This window comes from Diplotaxodon limnothrissa, linkage group LG18 (assembly GCF_057381915.1).
Source record: "Diplotaxodon limnothrissa isolate DT_005_m linkage group LG18, D_limnothrissa_male_GT1.1, whole genome shotgun sequence".
Lineage (NCBI taxonomy): Eukaryota > Metazoa > Chordata > Actinopteri > Cichliformes > Cichlidae > Diplotaxodon > Diplotaxodon limnothrissa.
In genome coordinates, this window is record NC_140613.1 from 43405215 (window position 1) to 43417610 (window position 12396).

Sequence of the window (12396 nt, forward strand, 5' to 3'; positions counted from 1 at the left end):
AGCTCTTTATCACATCTTTGATCAAAAGCTTGTTGTTGGGATGAATCCCAGGCCCTGACCTCCCTATCTGTCCTTATCTGTTGGCAGGAGATTGTAGTTTATTGGGGGCTAAAGTTAAAGTAATATTTCCAGCTTAACTACATGAAGTCCAACGACTAACTTTGTTTTGAGGTGGTCTTGCAATAATGTGTAGTTATTACACCACCCACAGTAAATACAGAACTTGATGAAACATACCTGTGCACACCCAAAGAGCTAATCATTGAACGCGTCACAGAGCGAGCGACATGCTGGCAGGATTTCATCTGAAGCTGCTCAGCAGCTGGAGTAAATCTTCATTGATGAATTTCAGATGCATTTTTGTGTGTTTCACGTGTGCTGCTGTCACGTCCCATTCCACAGCAGCGTGGGAAACAGCTGTTTTTTATGTGCAAACATACGTGGAAATACAGCACATAAGGCAAATCAGTGTTTGCACAATGATGACAAGCCTGAAAGTCAATATTTGGTATTTTTCTTCAACATGTGAACTCTGAACTCTATTAGGCAAGTTTTCTCTAAGCAGCTTTCTGGAATAGTAACAAGGAAACATTCAGGCAGAACACCTGGACAGCTGCTGCTAACCTGCTTTTTAAGAGCATTCAAGAAGGTCGAGGGTTCCTGTGTGTCCTTCTGTGTGCTGGTGTGTCTCTGGTCATGGCCACATGCTGCTGTGCTCCCACTGAACTCTTCTCCACATATTTAACTTTCCAATGTGGTACAAAGGCTATCGTGCTCCTCTGTGTGCGAGTCGCCTCACCTACAGCTCCACTCAGACTCGCAGGCTGCTAATAATACAATAGTGTTATCAAAAACACATAATAAACTTTAAGGAACTTTGTTTTTGAGGGTAGATGCATTCTTTTAAAAAGAGCCTAAGATCCATTGCAGTTTTATTTTGAAAGTCAGTATATTTCTGCTTGTAGCATCCAGGAAACATTTTTATGGCTTTCATACTTTTATGCATACTACTAACTTTCTGCAACAACTTGGGGCTTTTATTTTGAAAACCACACGTATCTCATTTTAGCCTCTAAAAGAAAACTTTGGAAATTCAACAAGAGGCTGCAAGAACGTTTTTATCTGGCTCAGCCCACTGTGGAGAAATCCCATAACTTCAGATGAATGCATGGACTGTAGTTACGACATACTCAGAGCAAGTTCATCGTTTTAATTAATGCAGTGTGATGTGCTTTTATTACGTTTAGAGTCTAAAAACTACAGGATCCTGTGACGACACCGAGCTCTGTGTTTTCAGTCGGTGCAATGTGTTCGTTTCTTTTAGCTTTTATTCCAGTCTTGTGGACTCTAAACATGGTCAGCTCATCTGTACACAAAGCATATAGTGAAGCTAACAGCACGACTGTCGTTGGCACTGGTTGTTTCAATCCATCCAAGTCTGATTTCACGGACAGTGTGTGTAAATCGGATTCCTCTGGGAGGAAATCCGTAGAACCAACTGGTTTAGTGAGTACTGTGTGAGCCCGTGTGCACATCTTTAAAAGAAGACAGTGTGCTCATGCTTGCTCCGGTAGAGCTGTGAGTACATGCAGATTAAACATGTAAAATAAATGTTTATTGTCAATCAGATCCGTCCACTGGGGGGCAGTGTCTCCTTATACCTACCTGACCGCTGTATTATTGTAGGGTCTACCTTATAATAAAAACCACCTCGAGGTGACTGTTGTTGTGATTTGCTGCTGCATAAATGAAGTAAACTGATCTCACGTACTGGGTACATATACTGGACATACTGGGGTTGGACTAATTAGAGGCAGGTGTAATTGATTGCACTGATACACTAGCACACACAACAAACACTGCTGTGTTATTTTGTCTCTCTGTGCAGGCCGGGGCCTATTATATGCCACAGCCTAAAGGCAGCGGAGTTGCAGAGGCTGGAGTGATCACTGGCGATCTGCTTACAGGGTGGTGGGTCTGCGAGGACAACTGTTGAAGTCAACATGTGGTGTCGTAGCATAGCTGGCTCTGGCCTTGGGACTGTGTGTTTTTTACTTGATCTGCAAATGCGACACTGGACTGTTTTATCTTTTCTCTTTTGATTATTGTGTCAATAAATTACCTTTTAGAACTTTATTGACTGCCATCTATTTGCCCACAGCTGAGACAGTTGGTCAGACCTACAATCTTTCTGTGTGTGTTACAATGGGTCCAGAAGTCCAGGTCATCCTAGAACAGTGTCTCTGTGCTGTCAGCAGGGGGCGGAAGAGAGCTACACCTAAAAATGAAAAACATTGTTTTAATTTAAAAAATTTTAACCGGATGTCAAACCACAGATGTCCATAAGTGCAGTTATGTGCAATAGTGAGAAATGACACAAGGAAAAGTATTGAGCATACAAAAAGGCATGGAGCGTGCTGGCACCGGCTGGAATCTACCAGCAACTGGAAAACAATCGTGCAACTAACTGAAAATGATTTCATGTCAATAGCATATATAGAAATAGATTTACTTACCTGCTGTACTTCAGATTGTTCCACTGTTGGGTGCAAACAACAGTTATTGTCACTTATCATGTTTGTCTTTCCTGAAACCCAGAGTAACTGGAGAACCTGAAGACGCTGACAAATCTTCATTTTTTGATAATATAGAGATTTTATAAAAGACAGATTTCTCCTGTTTTGGCTTCCTGTTAAATCCAGGATTCAAAATCCTGCTCCTCACATACAAGGTCTTAAATAATCAGGCCCCATCTTATCTTAATGACCTTGTAGTACCATATCACCCTATTAGAGCACTTCGCTCTCGCTCTGCAGGCCTACTTGTTGTTCCTAGAGTATTTAAAAGTAGAATGGGAGGCAGAGCCTTCAGTTTTCAGGCCCCTCTTCTGTGGAACCAGCTTCCAGTTTGGATTCAGGAGACAGACACTATCTCTACTTTCAAGATCAGGCTTCAAACTTTCCTTTTTGCTAAAGCATATAGTTAGGGCTGGACCAGGTGACCCTGAATCCTCCCTTAGTTATGCTGCAATAGACGTAGGCTGCTGGGGATTCCCATGATGCACTGGGTGTTTCTTCTTCACTCACTGTGTGTTAACAGACCTCTCTGCACTGAATCATATCTGTTATTAACCTCTGTCTCTCTTCCACAGCATGTCTTTATCCTGTCTTCCTTCTCTCACCCCAACCAATCACAGCAGATGGCCCCGCCCCTCCCTGAGCCTGGGTCTGCTGGAGGTTTCTTCCTGTTAAAAGGGAGTTTTTCCTTCCCACTGTCGCCAAAGTGCTGCTTATAGGGGGTCATATGATTGTTGGGTTTTTCTCTGTATGTATTATTGTAGGGTCTACCTGACAGTATAAAGCGCCTTGAGGCGACTGCTGTTGTGATTTGGTGCTGTATAAATAACATTGAATTGAACTTAAACAAATTTGGTATCATTGGATGCAATCCCAAAAATCTCTTATTAAAACATGATGTGAATTTGGTGTGAAAATGTAAACACTGCTGGGTTTTTGTTTTTTGAGAAAGAAGCTGATTGGCAAAAAGTCTGTTCTGGGCTTTTAAGGATTTTGTGTGCAAATTCCAACGCAGCCTCCCTGAGAAGGCTCTGTACAGGATACAGGAGAGCCAGACCTCACAGGAGGAACAAAGCGGCCTTCGTTGTGGTCCTAGAAGCTCACCGTATCCTCTTATAGATATTTGAGTGTGGGATTTTGCCTAACCAGCATACATGGACTTCACCACGGCTGCTCCTCAACATTTTAATGGACAGGATAAATTCGGGGCCACATTTTGTGGATGCTGTGCTTCACCTTGCTTCTTCAGGTGGTGACCTGAGGGACTGTCTCACAGCTGACTGTGAAGCAGCGGGAATGAGAAAAACCACCTCCAAGTTTGAAAGGAGCACATACAAGGTCTGGGTTCTTCTGTCTGCGCTGACCAGAAAAATCTCATAAAACTGCTGAGTGTGAAGTTGGGCACTGTGACAGGCTGGACGTGCACGTTATATGTCTATACATCACACACCTGTGAATATTTAAAAGCCATTTTCAGCAGCTAATTAATGAATTTCTCATCGTTTTTATCCACTTTATTGTTGCAACAACTGACACGTGCCCAGGAGAAGCGACCTCTTACTGGGGATTTATGCTTTTTTGTACGTTCCCTCCAGTGAATTTTGATGGTTTCACCACTGACACCCAGGAATCTACCGAATCCTTAAACTGACGTTATTATTCTTTATGCTGAGGTTATGATTGTTATTCTCTCACTGATTAAATCCAAAACTGGGTGGAACAAATGCACAGCATGAATCAACAGTACAGGCCAGTCACAACAGCTGTGGGCTGCATCAATCCGATGTGTGCTTAAAATTCTCAGGTGTACATCAGGTCACGACGTAGGTCACAGGGTAGGCTATGACATAGATTTCCTGTCGAAGCGTACGTTGGGCATGACTGGCTTCTTCAGGAATCACTGATATCACAGATGTCCAAATCTGACTTGTCAGCCTACAGCAGATATGACAGGGGGGTCCACTGTCCTGCAGGTTTAGATCTCACCCTGGGTCAGCACACCTGAATCACATGATTAGTTCATTCCCAGGCCTCTGGAGAACTACAAGACATGATGAGGAGGTCATTTATCCATTTAAATCAGCTGTGTTGGATCAAGGACACGTCTAAAACCTGCAGGACACGGCCCTCGAGGCCTGGCGTTCGACGCCCCTGAGTTATGACAGCATATTTATGTTGCACCACAGTGTGGCTGTGGCAATGCTGCTCAATCCAAAGAATTTCTGTTGACAAATAACTGTGCAGCATGTGTCCAGCCATGTTAGTGACAACACACATGTTACAAGGAAATATTTGAGATGGTTTGCTGAGGGATGCATCTGCATCTCCTGTGACATCCTGTATAAACAGCGATGCACCTGGGATACTCAGCGGCGGACTTTTCTTCTTCGTTATTGGCAGTTGGCAAACGACGAATTGGTACACTACCGCCACGCACTGGTAGGAGGTACATATGTAAATGTGTGCATTTAAACGACAGAAACAGAAATGAGTTAATGAGTCCAGAGAGTTATCGCTTGTGCTGCCTCCGGAGTCAGACTGGACAATTAAATTATTAGCAAATTATCTGGCTGACTGAAACCATTGCATTAGTAAATGTAGTATTATGCTATTTACTATTCGTATTACTGTTTACTAATTGTTTCTTCGTGTAATAGAACACTGTACTATGGAATATCATGTAAAACGTAATATGTTAGCACTGTGATCAAATATCCAGCAGAAACTATTTGAATGTGCTCGCTGCTGCTTTTCTTTGTTTTGCTTGTAAACACTGATTTTAAAGGCCGCAGATCTTTACGCTGTTGTTAAGAGAAATGTTTTATGCTCATATTTTGACATTTAGATGTTTAGATGGTGAGTGGAATAAACATGGCAGTGAGGGGGATCTACCATATTGCCACGTTCCAAAGCAGCGAGGGGGAGGGGCAAAGATAAGATTATCCACACGGCTGAATAAGCCTAAGGCTTCTCGATACCCATTGGTCATAACATTTCCAAACCCCGCCCATCTTTGTGTAACAAGGCATTCATTGGCAGAGAGAGCCGTCAGTGGTAAAGCGGGCGGGGTTTCTTTGGTTGCGAGTTTTATCAGATAGGAGCAGAAATTTTGATTTCTCTTCTCCGCTTTCAACAAGCACCGGTCGTTCCCATCTTCCCGTCGTTTCCGGTCCTGCAACCAAGGACTCAGCTATGGTTTCAAAGAAGGGCAGCAAAGGGAACCCAAAACCAAAAGGTGGGTTTGATTCTGTCACGATAGCGTCGGCTGGGATGATGTAGCCGCCAGCTTTCACTGGCAGGCCTTTGGAAGTTGATTGGCTGTCGCTCTGTTATTTCATCCTAGCTAGCTGCTCCGCGCGGGGATGGTTTAGCCGTGGTTCAGGAGTCGGTGTTGAGAGACTGCTGGCTGAGCGACACCTGAGTGCTTTTGTTGGTTAGCGCTGCCTCCAGCGCGGATAGTTGTAATTATCGCAACAGCGCAGGTCTGCCTGACACGGCCGCTCCACCCAGCCTTCAGGTCGGTTCACCATGGCGACTCTAGCTCCCGGGATTACCGGGCAACATTGCCTCGCACGCGACAGATAACGTTAGCCGTCTCTCGTGAGGCTTCGTTGCGTTGGTGATGTTGGCAGGCCTGTTGGGCCAGTCAGTGTGGACTGCGGGACCCCGCCCCCAGTTTATCCCCGTCACTTTCTGCTCACGTGTCAGTATCCGCGGTGGGCTCCTACGTGGCTCCCGGGGCTCTCCTCCATCCAAAGGCTCTCCTCCATGGTTGTAGTTTCAGGCCCGTCGCTGAGCCTGCGCAGTCTTCTGTTTAATCTCAGTCCCGTTTTTGTTTATTTTTGGAAATAACATGTGAGGTGCAAAAAAATGAAATATTCGTTGTCACATCTTAACGTACTTTATGATTGAGTAAGGTGATGAGTCAAAGGCCGATGAGGGCCCCATGTGCTGAGGCTCACATGCAGAGTACACTCTGTCCTCACTGTGCTCGTTTACAGTTCTCCCTTTGCACATCTCAGGGTTAAGGTTAGCACAGGAAACTATACGAGCAGGTCATGACAGTGTTCTGCAAACGATGTGGTGACAGCGGGAGATGAGCATCTGGTTAGTGTGCTGAAGACCTGAAACACTAAGACAGCTTATACTGAGCTGTCTTTTTTTAGCTGGCACAGATCAGGAAAGAACAAGACCAACATAACATATGGAAAATAAAAATGTTTAGTTCATTGTTAGTTAACCACTCCACTCTTGCTGTTTTGCCCCACTTTTCTCCAGCTCTCTGACTGTGAATGAATCTCAAAGAGGACAGGGCATGCTCACTACTGGAGCAGTGCAAAATCCCATATTTTCCCCCCTCGTTTCAATATGATCTGTAACAGCTCCGTAGAGGTAACATGTCTCTTTACATCAAGCTCAGTGCCTGTTAAAACACTCCGTGTCTAACCTGCTTCGTCCCACGCTCTCCATCCTTCCTTATGTTGCATAATTCACTTAATTAAAGCATGTAATACTACGTTTGCCTCTATTTTACAGCACGTAGATGTAGCAGACGTGTTGAAGAGTTTTGCATGCTGTAGTAAATCCAAAGGCAGTGTGACGTTTAGAAAAACCTGTGGCCCAGAATAGAACCGGTGCTTTTGGTCTCCAAAAACATTTTCATAGTTTGACTAATTGTTGCAGATAATACCTCCGTTTTTCTGTCTTTTTCACAGAGTGTGCAACTAGAGTTGGTTCTTTGTCAACATAGGGAAACTTAGCTGTACTTTGATAAGTCCAAGCATAGCTCCAAGTTGATTAGGTGAACACATGAATGTGTGTGAGGTCCAGGTATTGACCTGCAGGGGAATCCCAAGAACTGCAAAAGCAGCCATTTTTGTTTGGTGGTTAATGCTTTTCCTGACCCTTCCCTCGACATCCCTGTAGCCCAGGGGTGGGCTCAGAGGGCTGCACGAGAAACTGGACTGTCGTGGAACGCTGCTCGAATAAACCGATCTCTTTATAAACTGCTATTAATAAGAGTAGATAGAGCTAGGCAAGGCATGTGTGGCATAAGCACTGGAAAAATGCTAACGTTTTATTACTATTTATTTAACAATCGTAAACGAACTATTCATTTTTTTGCAAAATTCAAAGATTTAGAATGTTCTATAAAGTGCTGTTGCTATGTGACTTGTAGTTTAATGACTCCATCTGCAGCTTTTCCAGGGTTTTCTTGTTGGGTGAGAGAAATATCGTCTCTTTGCAGCTTTGAAAGATGCATTAAGGTCATGTTCAGTGTTTGAAGCAGAAATGCATCTGAGAACTTGTTCATAAAAAGACAAAGCAAACAAACCACAGTGTTAGCACTTGGCCCAGGCTGTCAGCATGTTGTGGAAAAGTGAAAACTCCGTCCGTCAGTGCTTTTGTCTTGGTAAACTATTTTCTTTATAACATTAGTAACATGGTTTTAGCTCCGACTTACACACTGGCTCCTGGTGTATAACACAAATAACTGCAATCCCAAATGTAGTTCTTGCTTTTCATTTAAGTCAGTTTAACAGATTTGTGCTGCCATTGGTTTTAAACTCTGCCTGTTTGTCCCATTTCAGCCTAACCAAGTATACAGTTACCTCTATCACCAGACCTCTAATGTTGTAGTCAGTTTTACTGAGGGCATTGCTACCAGGTCTCTGCAATCTTATGTTATCCCACGTACAAACAGTGGACTGTGTCATGGACGTCACCACTCCAGAGACAAAGAGACAAAGAGACAAAGTCAAAACTGTATCAAACTTGACAAATTTAAATGCTCAGTTCACCACTGGAAGCCCCCAGTAGGCTCAGCCTTTTACAGCATAGTTAGAGAGCCAGCCCTAACTATATGCTTTAGCAAAAAGGAAAGTTTGAAGCCTAATCTTGAAAGTAGAGATAGTGTCTGTCTCCTGAATCCAAACTGGAAGCTGGTTCCACAGAAGAGGGGCCTGAAAACTGAAGGCTCTGCCACCCATTCTACTTTTAAATACTCTAGGAACAACAAGTAGGCCTGCAGAGCGAGAGCGAAGTGCTCTAATAGGGTGATATGGTACTACAAGGTCATTAAGATAAGATGGGGCCTGATTATTTAAGACCTTGTATGTGAGGAGCAGGATTTTGAATCCTGGATTTAACAGGAAGCCAAAACAGGAGAAATCTGCTCTCTCTTTCTAGTCCCTGTCAGGACTCTTGCTGCAGCATTTTGGATTAGCTGAAGGCTTTTCAGGGAGTTTGTAAAAGAACCTGATGGTAACGAATCACAATAGTTGAGAATAATACATGCATGAAGTATTTTTTTTCAGCATCACTGATACAGGATGCAAAATGGCACAAATGATCCTGTCCATGATCTTTAGACCCTCAGTGCATTAAAAACAGCCGCGACTCTGTAGGCTTCTAACTGCTGTAAGTAAATACAGTCACATTCAGAGTGATTCACTTCACTAGATTGTGAAGAGTCATGATAGCCTGAGAACTATGACCAGGTGAAAGAGGCGTGTCGTATCATGCACTTTCAGTGCTCTGAAGTAGAGCAGAAAAGTGATGTATCAGAACCGGTCTGTTTACTGTTGATTTGAATGCAAGAACTCAGTCCTACACATTTGTGTTTTATTTGTTCCATATGTGTAGAAAGGATGTGTCCTGGTTAAAATCACTCCGATTCCTCAGCTTTCTCCATATTTATGACTGCTTGGTTATAAGAAAGAGATTTGGGCTGGTTGTCTCCTCTCCTGGAGCACACAAAGCGCTTATCAACCATTCACAGCCTTTCATACTCCAGTAGATGCATCAGAGAGAAACTGGGGTTCGTGTCCTGCCCAGTTGTGTTTGGCATGTAGACTGGAGCAGAACCACCCGTCTGTCAGCCATGTCTTCCTCCAAATTTACTCAGGCAGGTCCTTTTCACTGCTAACCAATGGCTGCAAGACGTGTGCACTTTGTTACCTCATGTGATCAAACAGTGACAGCTGCTCACTTAATATTGACTCTAGATTAAAGAGGGGACAGTGAAGCGTGCTTGTCGGGACTTTGGAGCATGTGATCATACCTGGATGCTAGATCTCGTCCTCTTTGTCATTGGTGTGTTTCTGCTGAAATGTGCACTTTCCCATTTCTCATTATGTTTCTCATTATGTTTCCTTGTCACATGCCTTCTTGACTTTTCCACATTACCGTCCCTCAGGGCTGCTGCTTCCCCTCTCCAAAGGGCTGGGATCTCAGATGGAAGGGTAATGGCTGCGTCTGCTCCTCGGGGGCTGATGTGTGATGTTTTGTGTCCTTTGCGTTTGCTGAGCGTGTTGTTGTTCTAAATCCAACCCTGAGCACGGCGGTGGCTCCATGTAACCTTGCATGAGAGCACAGCGTTTGTGCATCTGTGTCAGGTATCGTGTTTTGGTTTGGAGCCGTCATAATATGATGTGTGATTAATTTTGCAGAGCCAAATGCATGATGCAGAAATTTAACTCAACATGAGCATTTTATGCTGATGTCCAGAGAATAAGTTCAAAACCACGAATACAGTGGCAGTGCCAGAGACTCCTAATATGCAAAGACACATGGTGCATAATGCAGAGGTTACACAGCTGTGGCACAGTGAGGAACAAAGGCGCAGAGGTGCTACCAAAATAAAACAGGAAGGGAGACATAACGGACATTGGAATGGCATTTTACACATGGAGCGAGAGGAGGATAAGACAGGGAAACATGGAAGACGAAGGACAAACACAGAAATGGAACGTGACAGGAAACTAAAAGCAACCCTCAAAGCCTAAATAAGACCAACAAGAGCTGAAGACTCGATATAGACGAATATAATGGAAGTTAATAAAGAAACCAGAAAGAGCCAAAGAAAAACAAAGTCAGTTCGTCTTTCTTTAACTTTAAATGATAAACTCAAATGTCTTTTTCATTAATGTTTCATATCCATTGGCTTTCAGTCTGATGTTTTGTCTTCCAGTCCAGTTGAAATGTGGTTAGAGAGGTTGTAAAGACACCTGTGGATAGGGCTGCACGATTAATCGTTAGAAAATCGCGATCTCGATTCATACTTGTGTGCAATCTCATTTCCAAATGACAACGATTAAAAAAAAAAAAAGACGACGATTGTACCGCGTTTTGATCCGGGACGTAATCTGCATGAAAACAAGCGCTCACTCTTCCTGCTCAACAAATGACAAGGGCGGAGCCTTATACCACGTGATACAGAAGCTGTGCAGTGTGATGCTAAAATTAGCAGGAAAAAACAACGGAGAGCACGTCAGGGATGACGAGAAAGTGACAGGAGAAAATCCGTCCCAGTCAACCACCCAAACATCAATAACGGGAACCTTATACAGCGCTTCCCTATACCCGTCGACCTCCCGCAGGCACAAAGAAACTACGGAGGCTATCACTTATCACCTGACCAAAGATATGGCTCCATCAACACTGTGCAAAACGAGAGATTTAGGAAAATGATCAACACCCTAGACAAACACTACACAGTGCCGTCCCGCAACTATTTTTCTATTGTTGCACTACCTGCTCTGTACACGCAGCGTCGAGCAACGGTGGAGACAGAATTTCAAGCAGGACAACATTTTGTTGTTTTTATGTTTATTTATTGTTTTTATGTTCAGTCTCAACTGTTACGAAGTTGATGTGCAGTTAATAAGTGCAATAAATATTTATACTGGAAAAGAGAATCGTGAGAGAATCATGATCTCAATTCTAAGCCAAAAAATCGTGATTCTCATTTTATGCAAAATCGTGCAGCCCTACCTGTGGACACCTGGAACTGCACAGTTGCTCAGAGTTGACTAGTTTGTTTGTCCCTGTGATCTAATCAAAGTAGCTCGACGCTAGCTTCAACAGACAGCAGTCTGATCTAATGCTAGTGACTTTCTGGGGATCTGTCACAACAAAGCCCGGCGTGGGGTTGGTTCCTGCACATAGGTCGCTGCCACCATCAGTGGAATGTGCTGCGTACTGCAGCAGATCCTGGCGCCACAAACTGAACCAGCCTGCTGCACTGAGGAAGTGCATGCAGCTGCAGTCGTATGACGTGGCTTTTAAAATGTGTGTGTTTGAAAACATGGTGCCCCAATGAGGAAAAAGTGTTCCTGTAAAAGCTGGCTGAAGATCAGAGCTCTGCAGAGACCGTGCAGAGCTCCAGTGTCCTCTGTAGTACACAAAGCTGTGCACATGTGGACGTGCATGAGCTTGGACACACTCTAAAAGCTTGAGGGAATCGAGGTAAGTTTGAAGGCGTGCACAGCAGCCCTTATATAAGAGGAGCTGCTCGGGCTGAACAGTGTGTTCAGAATGTGACAGAGACTCTGCAGAGCTCTGGAGGACAGCACTGTGCATGTGCGTGTTTGTGCCGTGCTCATATGAACATGGAGTTTACACAACAACAAAGTGGTGTGTTACTGCATGCTTTCAGACGTTTTCTTTTCATGTGGAGCTGTTGGATGCATCCCAGCAAATGGATATGCCTCAGATTTCCTGTTAGTCCTTTTTGGGGTAAAATTGTGTTACTGGATACTTAAAAGCAACAAGTAATCCTCTGAGATCGTCCAGTTTGTGCTTTGTTTTCTGTCACAGCATGAGGGCACGAGGAGAACCGCTTCAGCGTATCTATCAGTGTATACCTCATCCTCTGTAACACGTGTAGCAGCGGGCTGCTCATGAATATTCTAAGTGTGGTCATATAATCAGATTTTGAAAGCGGGCTCTCTGGATCATTCAGCTGCTGTTATTTGTAAAGATGCCCAAATTATTCTAGTCACCATCCATCTCACTGAATTCAGGTGTTTCAATCACT

The 12396-nt window shown here is 43.9% G+C and overlaps 1 protein-coding gene across 1 annotated transcript in view; it reads left to right on the plus strand.

Annotated features, from left to right (window-relative positions):
• The first annotated feature begins 5666 nt into the window (after nt 1-5666).
• The window catches only part of asph (aspartate beta-hydroxylase), a 37798-nt gene continuing 31068 nt past the window's right edge, over nt 5667-12396 (plus strand). The window contains exon 1 of the mRNA XM_085379105.1: nt 5667-5811. Within this exon, the coding sequence (XP_085235231.1) occupies nt 5769-5811 (43 nt within the window). The 5' untranslated portion in view covers nt 5667-5768. The remainder of the gene's footprint in view (nt 5812-12396) is intronic.